The following is a 13,450-nucleotide window of genomic DNA, read 5'->3' as shown; positions in this document are numbered from 1 at the left end:
TGTCTCCTCCTCTGATCCTGGCGATGATTTGAACCATATTTTTTACAGTCCAGTTCTTGTGTAATTTTCATACTTCAGTCTTGTCTCTCTCTTTCTCTTCCTTAAGTATGGCTTCTTGACAGCCATCTTTCCACTGAGACCATTCAGTGAATAGTAAATGTATCAGCTGAAGGTCCAGATACATCTCGCAGGTCCTGTGTCTGGTCTTTGTTGGACAAAACTTTCAGACACTGTTCATCCGCTGTAGACAGGCCTGCCATTTCTTCTTTTGTCCTGCACTTGACCCGTTTCCAGACATTTTTAAAGGATACACTGCACACCATGCTGGGATATGCCAAGTTTTTGACTAATGGCTCTTGTTGGAGCACAAATATTATTTTATGACTGTCAAACTGTGTTATCTTTGGCATTTCTCATAGCTTTAACTAAAGTGCCTAAAGATATAGTTTTAAAATGGCTCATTGCTAAGTTGTCTGAAATGCACAGATCCAGCACTGGTCCATCTCTTGAGTTAGGTGTTTTTATCCCTGAATGATCAGGCTCTTAAAGAAAGAATTCCTGTAAAGACGGTCAGGTTCTAGGACTGATCTGAAATGAGGTTTGTTTTTTTCTTTTTAGTCTGAATAAAAACTTTGAAAGATCTTCAGAGAGCCCAGAGAACCATTGTTCAAGACCACTTTAAAAAAAACGGACGGGTCAAGACTTTTGCACAGTTCTGCATTTTTATGCTGCTTTCAGCAATGCTCGATGTGTCGATGTGGGAAAATAAATATGCATAGTTTCAAAGGTTTGCAGGTTATCCCATATAAGGCAAAGAATCTTGTTAAAAAATCTTCAGTATTCTGCTACAAGTCATCTTCCTGAATATTTGCATCCCATCTCTCCACAGAGATTTCAGGGAATCAAGCACGCAAGGCCCCACAAAGGAGAAGATGTAGATAAAAAGGTTAGACCGGTGAGAAATGTTTTGGATCAATTGTCTGGAGACACTTCAACCTTTAGGCTTGAATAGTACAACAGATGATCTGAATGATCTTCCAGTTTTTTCTCAAAGCTTTGCTGTTGTGAGGAATGACGGCACTTGCTTGATATTTTTTAACAGCATGATTGTTCATGGCATTTTAAAACTGCTGTAAACATATAGTCCTCCTTTTGTCACATACATCATCTCATTACATGGATAATGCTCAGGCTACGGTAAACACAAGCTTATCTTTTAGCTCCTGCAGTGCTGTGTGAGGCAGAGGTGAAACCAGACGGGGAGTTTTGTTTCGGGATTGTGTCGTGTCTGCACAGCGCTCTGAAACTTCACATTTTTCACTAAGTTTGTGCGACATGGGTAAGACTACAGACTGCAGTGGATGACGTAAGGTATAAAGTTACTATGAAACTGCCAGCTGGTACTGGCAAAATAAAAAGCATTCATATATATGAACACTTTATGATCCAACACTCTGCAAAAGAACAAGAAAAAAAAAGAGGAGGCTGGTCTTTTTTCTGTTTGCAGAGTGGCTCTCCATAGCATTTACACATTTACGCAGCTGATTTGCCAGCCATATTGATTATAGTGGAAGCGTGTGGCTGCTGCATGAACTTGCATACGTTACATGTTCAGTGTAGCCACAAGAATTTGAATTATAATACCTCTGAGTGTCGTCTTGTATAAGGGACACACAGCGTTATTGAATTCTGCTCGCCTTTTCAGTGCATAAAAATGTGCTCAGACTGTAACAGACAGTGGCTCTGCTTCTTTTATCATACTGCTTTGAGCTCCGAAAAGAAAATTAAATGTGCCTGCGCAGTGTTAAAGGTGATGAATGTCGCACAGATATCAAAGTTTCGCTAAATAAATCTGAAGTGATCTGAATTTGAAATACAGCTGAGGGCAAGTGGGAAGATGTATTCTTGGTTAATTTGGGACTGCCAGAGATTATTTCTCAAATTAAACAAAAACAAAGATTTTTCAAACGAACAACAGCAAAACAGGGGAGTAACCATAGACTGTATTAAAAGATGGACTTATTGTACTTTCCAGGTTTGAAAACTGAAGCCAATGTGGAGCTGTCTTAAACCTGCGTTATGGTTGCAAAAAGATGTACATGGCATAAGGAAATCTACTGGAAAACTGCCCTTGGCTTGTGATGATCCCTGTCCTGATTAGATTACAGGCTCAGTTGATAGTTTCAAGTCTTATTTAATAACTCATGATGACATTTTGTAAATTAAGGTCTTTCATTAGGGTTAAAAAATGGGATGAAGTAAGAAATGCTTCACCAAGACACAAGCCAATGATAATAAAGGTCTCAAAACCACCCCACACTCGTCACGCCAGGTTTGAAAATACCAAGATGACAGTTGCTAGGGCCTCAGTCACACAGGCCTAGAGACCAGTCTGCAACCTCCTAGCAAGCTCCAGTCACTACGGAAAAATGTGTTTTCCCCAGCTGGATGGAAGTTGCTGTCTTCCTCCAGGTGAAATCGTGGTACTCCTCCCAAAACATCCATGCATTTACTTTGGTCGCTAACAGATTGCTTTGCTGGCCTGTAGACTACACAGACTGCAAACAGTTGCCACTTACTCTCTGAGTTGTAGTGGAAGTTGAAAAAGTGCAGCACAAACCGGAAATCGACAATGCTCACAGTCAAAGTAAAAGTGCTTCCTTACTGCTAATTTGTAAGCAATCAACACATTTCAATGTCCATTTCAAGAGTTGAAACTTTTGCTTCAAAGGAAAAGAGTTCCCGTTTCTGGTTTGCGTCACACTTTTCATGGAAAATGTTCATCATGTCCATCTTTTACATACAGTCTATGGGAATTTTAAAGCCTTTAATCCTGGACACGGGATCGAACTCACTGCTTCCACACATAGTCAGAGTGTGACACTGTGATTCACACACTTTCAAACATTCACACACATCCCTTCATCCTCACCGTGCTCCAGCACCAGCTGCGGCAGTCTGTTGCCGGTCTCCGTAGCAACCAGCCTCTTTTGGTCCTGGTCCTTTGCATCCCGGTGACTGAAGAGGGGCGCTATGAAGGGATAGTTAAAGCCGTTGCCTCCATTACTGACGGCGGGGTCAGTCTGAGGCTGATGGTTTTGGTGATGATGATGATAAAGCTGATGAAGGTGTGACAAGTCATTAGGGGCGTGGCCTGAGTGCCGGTGGGCGAGACCGTTCATCTCCCCGGCCCCACCGCCCCTGGCAGATCCGCCACCTTGCTCTCTCTGGCACGCGCACGAGCAGCGAAAGCGCGCGCGCGTCTGAGCGTAGCAGCGGGAGAGCCATCGCCAAGCCTTACGGCCCAGGTGCGCCAGGTAACGGATGATCTCCTCGTAGCAGCTCCCTGGTTGGCTATCGCTGGCCAGCGTGGAGGCCGACTGATGGAGCTGGCGGGCGCGCTGCTCTGACTTCATTAAGGCATGTTCTCTCTGTTTCGTTTCAGAAAACTGCGTTGCTATTACGACCAGGCACAGGTTGATCATGAAGAAGGAGCCCACCTACAGAGGACGACACACGTCACATACAATAAGTATAATTTTTTATGTAAATATATATGGATGTGTGTGTGGCCATTTGTGCTATAAGCATGTACTCACTATAATGAGGAAAATGAAGTAGATGAAGTTGTAGAAAGAATGTGCGTCCATGACATAGTACATGATGTCTACCCAACCCTCAAGAGTAATTACCTGAATGAAAACATGCACACAGTCAACAACAGCGATATGTAGTGTGCACCTCATGGTAACCAATCAGATTCCTGCGATTAATCCTGGAGACATTTACCTGAAAAATGGCAATCCAGGCATATCCAATGTTATCAAAGTTAATAGCTCCTTTGTGTGGGTTCAATTCCCCAGCACGACACTCATTGTAATACTGATACCAGTTCACACAAGACCCGGGCTCATCTACTCTAAGGCCCATCTCTGGTAGGGCCTCCCCAGCATCCAGCAAGCAGGAAGTCCTGCCTACTCGGCGACGAGGCACATCAGAGCACCGGAGCATCCCGTTTTCTCTTTCCATGGAGCAGATGAAAGGGTGGTCGTCTGTGCCGTCGGGCCGATAGTAACCATTCAGGAAGGAAATGTTATATTTCCTGAAGAAGAAGAAGTTTCATGAGTGAACAGATGTGAGATTTCGCTTCGTGTAAGCATAACCGAATATAAGAGGACAACAAAAAATGTTGATTGTTTTCTTTACTGCCAACAAACAATTAACATACCATTTCTTTCAAAATCATCTTTTCAAAAATGATTAAACTGTTTTTGTCAAATGATACTTAAACTGAAGTAAACAGTGCATTTCTTGGTAACTACTTCAGCTGCAGAGTAATGAGTGTAATGTGAGAGTGGGTATTTATGACAACAAAACTGCGTGAAGAAAAATGTCTCCCATTATGGCTCATGGATGTGTGTGTACATGTGTGCGTGTTGTGTTTTTTAAATTGCATGAAGTTAATTCTGAACAATGGCAGAAAGGAAGTTGCATTTGGCCCCGGCTGCACAGATCTCACGAGTAAGCCAGCATCAAGCACGAGTAACACGGAGCGGACCTCAAACACAAACGCTGAGTTGCTGGGTTGGATTCGAATGGTTTTCAAAAAGATAAATCATTTTATTGACCTACTGTTTCCTTCAAAGGTCTGTTTTCTTGGGGAAAGAAATGAAAGACGGTGTGAAACACACAGAGGTGCTAAAGGAGGAAATGAGGAAACAGAGAGGGAAACACAGATGAAGGGAAAAAGCAAAAAAAAGCCAGGGAGGGTGCATTGGAGAGATAAGCAATCAATCATGTGTGGCGTAGAGGAGGGTCCCGGGGGAGCGCTGCTGCCTCACTTCTTATTAGGAAAGGTCATTTTGTTGTTTATGAAGCAGAAAAAATCAAAATCTTTACAGTGAACATGAAACTGGAGAAGGGTTCGTTTTGCTAAAATGGTACCGGATACTGTGCAGTGGGCTACTTGTGGGCTAAGCAAGAGTCGGTTAACAACTTCAACAACTACTGCAGACGGTAAGGAAAGGAGCTGTTCCTGCAGCAGAAAGCAGCTGAACTGTGCGCATTATGTTGCAAATTAAGTGAAACAGCTGGAAATCATTTTGCAAATGTCATTTTGTAAAATCTTGTACAACAAACTATGATCCACTCACTCGACTCTATTGGTAAAAATTACAGAGTCAGAATTCAATCTTAACCATCTGAACGCCCAGATTCCTCCAGAGAGAAGCCAGAGCATTCAGACTCTTGGAGCTGCGTGCCTTCTTGAACTTATGATGTAAGCTTAAGATTGGATGATATAACATTTCAAAAAATGTAACGATTAAACAAAATCACCTCCAGGAAGCACTGATGACTCACAAAGAAAAATAAAACACCCCAGGTTTAGCCCCTTTACCCAAATACTTTCAGCTGAGGAGTTATTTTTTTTCCATTTCTCATTATGATTATGCTGATAACTATTTGCAGATCTGGGAAATATTAATATTTGCACGAGCTCAGTTAAAGTTGTGATGAAATGTGTATTGTGTTTTCATAATGAGGCAGTGTTTTGCCTTGTTTATCATCTCCATGAGCGCCCAGATAAATTCCACTCTGGCAGTAATGTCCTTACATTAAGCAGCAAAACTCTCAGTAAAAAAAACAAAAAAAAAAAAGTGATTCTGGGAGAAACCAGCTGAAATTAAAATGTATCCCTGACAGCTCTGAAGGTGCCAGATCCATCCTGAGCACGAACGCTTTGTTCCCAATCGTTTCACTGTGGAAGCTGCGAATCTGCGCAGCTGCTGAGCAGAAAACATTTAGGTTAATAAGGCGACGTAAGATCACAATGACACACCAGAAGATGCAAATAATTAATGAAGTTACGCTGCTGTGCCACCTGCGTAAATTGCTCGCAATTTGGAGGGCCTCTATCCCGCTGCTGGGTGATGCCACAGCTGTTTAATAAAGTCAAAGAGCAGCAGAGTTTCTACGTGTGTTTTTTCAGCATGACTCAGATTTTAGCTTCCAGGCAGATTCTATAAGAACTGATATGAAGGAGATGAAGCTGATAGCGGTCAGTAGCCTTCAGGAAGAAAAAAGTGGAAAGTGCTTTTAATTTGCATTTGTTCTAATGTCCAGTCCTCCATCAGATCTACCATAAAATGTTCAACTAGAAGCTTCAGAACCGGAGAACTCAAGCCAGTGGATCATGTCATGTTTTTTTACATCCAGTGTGATGGATATGTTATATAATTGTAACTGAAGGAGAAAAATACCCCTAAAAAGCTCAAACGGGGGCTTGTTTGTTCCCTGCACTGTGGTTTTATTGTGTGTTATCATTGTTATTCAGTTTTAATAAAGTGTATATTTAACTCCCTCTGCTTTGCTGCCTTTTCTAAACTGTGAGTTCATATTTTTTCTTCAAGTTGATTCACTCGACCCACGACAAGTCACCAAGTATTGACCCTGGTAACTCAATCTGTTTCAGGTTCTCTGAACTTCAGCGTATGCATAATGAATTTAAAGAGGACGCACTAGGATATATTATCTTATAAACCTTACATCCCACCACCATAATTTAGAAACCAGGTGCTCAGACCCAGTGGGCTCCTGCTAAAGCTAACTCCTTCATATTGACTTTCCTCATACAGATGTTGTACATTAAGTGTGCAACTCTTAAGTAACTCTTCATTTAAAGATTTTTTGCTAGGAGAATAGGAAATATGAGCACTGGGGAGGCCAATCCATGACTGACGCTGTTTCATTATGTGTTTTTCTATCCAGATATGCTTTTATTAGCAGTGTGTTTGGGATCATTGTCATGCATGTAGACACTTACTGTTGCACCTTTATCTTGACCTTTTGCATACATATTGATGAAACCAAAAATTACCAAATACCTCTTGCTCCTGATCTGACATCCACCTTCTACCTGAGAACATTTCTTTAGTGAGCAGTAGATGGATCACCTGAAGGTCCAGATGCATTTCTTAGGTCCTGTGGACTTTGGATTTTTTTTACCATATCTTAAACACTGTCTGCTACAGGCAAGTCATTGCTTCTTTGGTCCTCCACTTGTGTGCAGTTTCCTCAATTTTTTAAGGTCCCACTGCACACCACGACGAGATATGCTAAGTTTTCAGCTAACAGCTCTTTGGGATCTTGGTGGTTCAAAAATACTACTTCATGCATCACAAGCTGTGTTATCTTTGGCATTTTACATAGACTCTAGAAAAGAAATAGGAATAAATAATGTGTTTTTGTGACAGGCTGCTAGTAACAAAGTGTGTAAAGATACAATTTAGAATTGGGTCTTTGATAAGTTGTCTGCTGTTTGTACGCAAAACACTGATTCATCCCTTGAGTTCACTTGTATGATTCATGGACCAATTTTAAAAAATTACAAGAAATTCTGGCTCCTTGAAAGCAAATTATAAAGAAATAAGAGGTGGTTCAAGATTTCTGCACAATACTGTACAGACACTAAGATAAGGACACTGAGCACTTTTGGTCGAGGCTGCTGCTGCTAGAGATTAATTTCAGTCTTTGCTTCTCCAGCATCACCACAGATTCCTTTGTAAAGCTGCCGTATAAATAAAGTTAGTTATTGGCAAGAACCACAAATTCATTATCAAATGAGTGAATGTTTGGCACAACAACAATGCGTCACCACAGCACCATCACTGATTGTTGTCCAAGTTGCTATCTAAGAAGGCGAAACAGACGTTATCTGATGTTGTGTGATAATATGTGGTCATGTTTGTGAACATGTGAGCGGGAAGCGGGAGTGGGAGTGACGGTAACATCATCAGTTAGACTGTGATCGAGCGTGACATGAAGGATTGTGTGGGGGAGAACCGGAGTGGCAGCAAACTCAGATGGTTTTACTGTGGAAACAGCCGCTCAGAGGCAGCCACTGAATAACAGCTCCCTAAATTTATTTAGCCTTCCAAATCCCTTGATTTGTGATCCCTGATGCTCAAAGTGTCCAACGGGAAGCACGTAGCACCTCCGTGACGGAGCTGATTAGAGAACAAACAAGATCAGCCCATCTGTGATATCGATCCCCGAGTAAGGAGAGAGAGAAGCTGATCAGTTGTGAACAAACTTTTGACAGGTTGGAGCAATAAAGCTGGCGCAACTCGTGCTGTGACATCGGCTGGTCACTATAGCAACTCACATCTTCACATCCTCTCCCATGAAACAGCGGTTCCTCAGTAGCCCCGCCCACAGCTGTACGCCAACGATGCCGAAGATGAAGAAGACAAAGAAGCAGAGCGCCAACACGTTTCCCAGCATAGGAAGTGTGTCCAGCAGGAGGGTCACAAGAATGCGCATACCTATCAGTGCGCGCGCACACACACACACACACACACACACACACACACACACACACACACACACACAGAAGGGTAGACAGTCAGACAAGCAAAGATCAGCAATAAGTCAATGCAAACTTTAGCAAAATGTCAGTCACAGTAAATGTTGGCCAGACAGGACTCTTTATGTATTCTGCACAAAACGCAGGCAGTGCAATTAGCTGAATGGCAACACTGATAATTGGCTCTTACTCCACTCTCCTAAAGAGAGCACATACAAAATCTTCCTCCTTCCTTCTTCTCTACTCGTTCCTACTTCAAAAACACTCTCCGATTTTACAAGAACTCAATGAGAGCCGCAGCAAGGTCACCAAGTGTAGTAAAAAGGAAAAAAAAGACATAAAGTTGGCTGGCCAACTTGTGCGGTGAGCTATCAAGAACAACACAAGCATCACAATGATTCGCATGACTTTGTTCACAATGTCCTGATTTATTTACACATGCATCCATCACGGGGCGAGCTGCAGCAGGTGCGTAACTCGGGAAGTTAAAGAAATGAAGTGGGATTTACAATCTAGTCGGAGCGTGCAAGGACGGTGACACGTTCTTCATCGTCCCGGCTGTGACTAACGATGTTGCTGACACTCAGCTAAGGTGTTTCCACATCGGATGAGCCGCGCAGGAATCACGGCCCTTTCTGCTCCAATTAAAGGGGAGCGGGAAGCTGATTGGACATGTTTTCGTAAACTACAAAATCATCAGATTTAACATTTCTTCCAACAGCCAGTGGCTTTCTGGAGTCTACACCCTGCACATATCGCCAAAAGCTTTCTGGTGATGCTCTCCCGGGCCTGCACAGCAGCCTTCTCTACTTCTTCTGTTTCGAGGCATCAATCAGCTGAATTGCACTCTCAGGAAAAAAGACTCCTAGTTGTTTCCCCTCTCGTCTCTTTGAGGATTTTTAACCTGCTGCACTGTCCTCTTGTCCCGACTGTTCTCCTGCACTGTTCACCCAGCTTGTATGCGGGCACACTTTCAAAGGTTGAGTCAGCACTTTAAATCAGCCTCACAGTTTCAACCCATTGTGCGGACGTACAGTCAAAGCCATGAAAGACAATAAAGTAACCCAGTTCCTGTGTGAGCTGCATGCTGGAGGGGAGGGGGGTAAGACAATAAATAAATAAATAAATAAATAAATAAAAGGAGAAAGACTCACTGGGAACTCTGTTGATGGCTCGCAGTGGGCGGAGAACTCGAACAGTCCGGATAGCTGATAAGCTGACGTTGTGTCCGTCCAGCGAGTACTCCAGCATTCTGCGCAGAGGGAAAGCCACCGCTGTGTCACCGGCATCCTGATCAGCCTGACCTTGGCAGACCCTGAACGCCTACAGGGACTCTAGCAGAACTCCGGGATACAGAGCCTTTTAACTACCAATCAACGAGGTCTGTGTCTCTCATGACCGAATGATACGATTGTCATTCTGTGGAGCTATCACACACACACACACTTCCACTGATATGTCTAAGCACGCGCGCACACACGCTTGACATTTAACTGGCATTAAACAAGTGTCTAAGCTTTACACAAAACACACATACACACACACACACATGCACACACACAGACACACACACTCTTGGCTCATATTTAATGTCAGGCGCGCCTGCGTGTGAGTGCGCGTCGGCTGCGTGCGCATCTGTCAAGCACTCACCCCACTATAACAATGAAGAAGTCCAATCTGTTCCATGTGTCGCCTAGGTAACCGCTCTGACCTATGACCCCGAGAGCCACCATCTTCACAACCATTTCTCCAGCAAAGAACACAAAGATGCCATCATCCAAAGCCTGCACACAAACACACACACGGAGACCCAGAGGATTAACTGATTAAGCGGGGGGGAAAGAAAAATGTTATTGGAAAAACTTTTCAGACCCTTGATAATGAAGTGTGACAGTGGAATATAATTAGTCTGCAATTTCAGATTATGTGTGTGTGAGCGTGCTTTACCTGCAGAAAATAGGGGGTGTGGCCACAAGGCTGGAACATCCCTAGAGTCACGCAGTTGAGCAGGATGGCCAAAATGCTCACACGCTCGAACCACGTGAGGCACGGTTAAGGATCAACACATCGACAGAGAGTCTGAACACTGATTAAAGCAACAAAATGAACACGTTTAATGAAGCTGTGCTTGTAAACTTTAGGGCAGAGGTGTCAAACATAAGGTCCAAGGACCAGAACTGGCCTGGCGAAGACTCATTCTGGTCCACTAAAAGGCTTCATCATAGATGTTGAACTTTTCCTGTTGATAAAGGCCTCTCTCATTGCCGTTCATACTACACCACAGTAAAGTAATAGACAATTAAATGATACTAAAGTTGCTGTTTTTCAACTTCTTTTGTCTATTTCCACATTTGTAATGTAGACAAACTGAGACGGACTGTTGAAATTTGCACTTCTCATAATAAGATTTCTCAGGGATTAAGTGTGCAGTTAAATGCCTCTACATTGATATAAAAGAGAATTTACTGGTCTGGTCCAAACGAGTTTGACATCCCTGCTTTAGGGTGACTGATGGCAGTCTCAGCCAATCACAGGAGCAGAGGAGATAAGTACACTACTGCCTGCTTGTCTCATTTAAAGCTGGCATTGGCAAAATGACAACAAAATCCACGATAACATTTCAGTTTATTATCATTCAAGCTGCGTAAGAGGGAACTACACTCCTGTGTCCTTTCTGGACTTTCAGTCCTAATCTTAGCTGTGGTGGAAGACTTTTGGCAATCATTTATGTCTTCAGTCCAATTTTGCTGAGTAGTAAAAAGAGTATAAAATAATATATTAGAAGTAAGGTGCATGTAGGAAGAACAAGAGTGTGCTAGGAGCCACCTGGAGCCAAAAGTAGGCTTGACTTTGTTTAAGTACATTAGAAACATACGTTGGGTGGGAGGGGCTTGCCACAAAGAAGGAAGTGCTCAGACAGCTTTATGGCGTTTCAGCCTTAATTGGATAGAGACAGTGTAGATAGACAGGAAAGCAGGGAGAGAGAGCGAGGGGAAGAAAGGCAGCAAAGGGCCGCGGGTTGGACTCAAACCCGGGCCTACTGCTCTCTGGCATGTGGTCACCTGCTCACCCACTAAGTGTGAAACACCCATTTCAAATCGGAAGTTGGAATTTCTGAATTGCTGGTTGCAAATCTCAGCTCAAGTTCTTAAGTTGGACTTCCAACTTTAAAGGTTAGGGCAGCCACACTAACCCTGACTTCACAATCCAACACGGCAGCAGTGCGGTAGCAAAACTGTACAACTTCAACTGTGCAGCCATTGTTGTGTCCTTGTCACTCGCTACATTAACCGTACGCACGGTCGGGCTCTATCCGCGAATGCACTGCAGCGTCATGTACAAGAATCGAGCACTGACGCATGAATGGCTCCACCGTTCCAAAACTCAGAATAAATCCTGTTTTTTTCTTTCTCCTCTGACTTCACTGAAGTGGACTACGCTCAACAGTGACATCTGACTTACGAGGCAAATAAAACACAAAAATCGTAATTACAAAATGGACTTTCATTTAATTTAAAAGGGGTTTTCGCATTGCTTCCCTGTTCCCCAAGCTGTCGCCACATGGCTCCACATGTTTGATTCAGCACAGGTTTTACACAGATGCCCTTCCCGACACAACCTTCCCATTTATCCGGGCCTGGAGCAGGCACCAGGAGCACGCACGCTTCTTACTCTTGGTGGCATAACTTGTGTCTCTTCTTGGAACCAAACCTAAATGGGACTTGTTTTTCAAGCTAGAATTGAACGTGCGCTCTTTGACCTGCTAACCAACATTATTTACTACTACACCATCAGAGGAACTGAAAGCTACGAAGACATGAAGACATCTATTAGACAGAAGACAGGTGATTTTTTGCAACCACAGGAGTCACTAGCCTACTGGCCATTAAAAAGACTACAGATTTTAGCACGTCCACTTAACTTCACTGTTCAAACTCAGAAGCTACATTTTTTTAGCATCTGTGGAAGTGCTGAAGAAGTGCAGCTACTTTCTAGATTTCTGCCTACTGCAGCTGTAACTGACTCCCATGTATCAAAAAAACATTTGTCACGATATTGGTGAGCAGTAAACTTAAAACCAAGCTTTCAAACACCAAAGGAGGAGTTTCTGCTTCCCGAGTTTATGGAGTTGACCAAGTGTTGAAGTGTGATTGACGGAATTGCAGATGAGTGACAACGTAAAGGAAAAGCAACATACGGTGTGCTTGTAAATTGCTGGAACATCACAAGCTCCCTGAAGAGCTTCAGTGCCACCAAACATCAAACTAAATCCGAAACCTCAGAAACTCTCCCTGAGTGTCACGCAGCATTCCTCCAAACACATTAGCTCATTTGTTTTTTTGCATCTGACAGCCGAGAGGCAAAATCTCCCATGTCCACTTTTGCAAAACGACTTTGCCAAACGCTTACGAGGACACGTGGAATTCACCTCACCTGCATTAAACAATACTTTTCTTGCGATGTTTGCTTTGCCACACAGCACTCAGCACTAAGCTGAGTGTCACTGTCACATAATATGATAATTCACAACATTTTCATACTCATCAAACCATTCAGTGACCCCTCATGCCCTATATCCATTCCTCTGCATTCATTATCGTTCTGCACTCATTTATTCATGTTTTCCTTCCCCCTGTCTGTCACCCATGAATATCTGGCAATGGCAACATCCATAGCAACAGCGAAGAAACTGTGACTCGTCAAAGTTAAAGGTCCAGCCACGTCTGTTTTGTAGCGCTCCGAACATTACCAGGCTGAACTTGCAAAATATCCGTCTGAGGCTAAGACGAGCATGAAATGTGTGCCTCGCAGCTTAAAATCACATTTACAAGCAGGGAACTGAATGTACCAACCTAAAAAACAACTTAGTGGAAACTTGCGATAATAAGCTTAAAGGCGTCAACCTTCATTTACGAGCAACAACTTCTGACGAGGCATTTTGACACGTTTAATATTCACAACTACAAGAGCCAGACAGCTACCACAACACAGCCAGTAAGACATGTGGAGTCAGTTTAAGAGCAAACTTGCTTATGGCGTGTGTTTGAGCATCTGCGCTGCTTGCTAGCTGTCAAACTGCAAGAA

At 43.2% G+C, this 13,450-nt stretch overlaps 1 protein-coding gene across 1 annotated transcript in view; it reads right to left on the bottom strand.

Annotated features, from left to right (window-relative positions):
• Positions 1 to 13,450, bottom strand: part of cacna1hb (calcium channel, voltage-dependent, T type, alpha 1H subunit b) — a 57,861-nt gene that overhangs the window by 34,275 nt on the left and 10,136 nt on the right. Inside the window, exons 3-9 of the mRNA XM_005929269.3 lie at positions 10,313 to 10,406; positions 10,016 to 10,149; positions 9,520 to 9,617; positions 8,165 to 8,324; positions 3,790 to 4,102; positions 3,600 to 3,692; positions 2,933 to 3,500 (exon numbers count right to left, since the gene is read on the bottom strand). Coding sequence (XP_005929331.1) covers positions 2,933 to 3,500; positions 3,600 to 3,692; positions 3,790 to 4,102; positions 8,165 to 8,324; positions 9,520 to 9,617; positions 10,016 to 10,149; positions 10,313 to 10,406 — 1,460 coding nt within the window. The remainder of the gene's footprint in view (positions 1 to 2,932; positions 3,501 to 3,599; positions 3,693 to 3,789; positions 4,103 to 8,164; positions 8,325 to 9,519; positions 9,618 to 10,015; positions 10,150 to 10,312; positions 10,407 to 13,450) is intronic.

This window comes from Haplochromis burtoni, unplaced genomic scaffold (assembly GCF_018398535.1).
Source record: "Haplochromis burtoni strain Fernald_Lab_line unplaced genomic scaffold, NCSU_Asbu1 Contig_122, whole genome shotgun sequence".
Classification (NCBI taxonomy): Eukaryota; Metazoa; Chordata; class Actinopteri; order Cichliformes; family Cichlidae; genus Haplochromis; species Haplochromis burtoni.
This window is presented reverse-complemented; position numbering and strand designations above follow the sequence as displayed.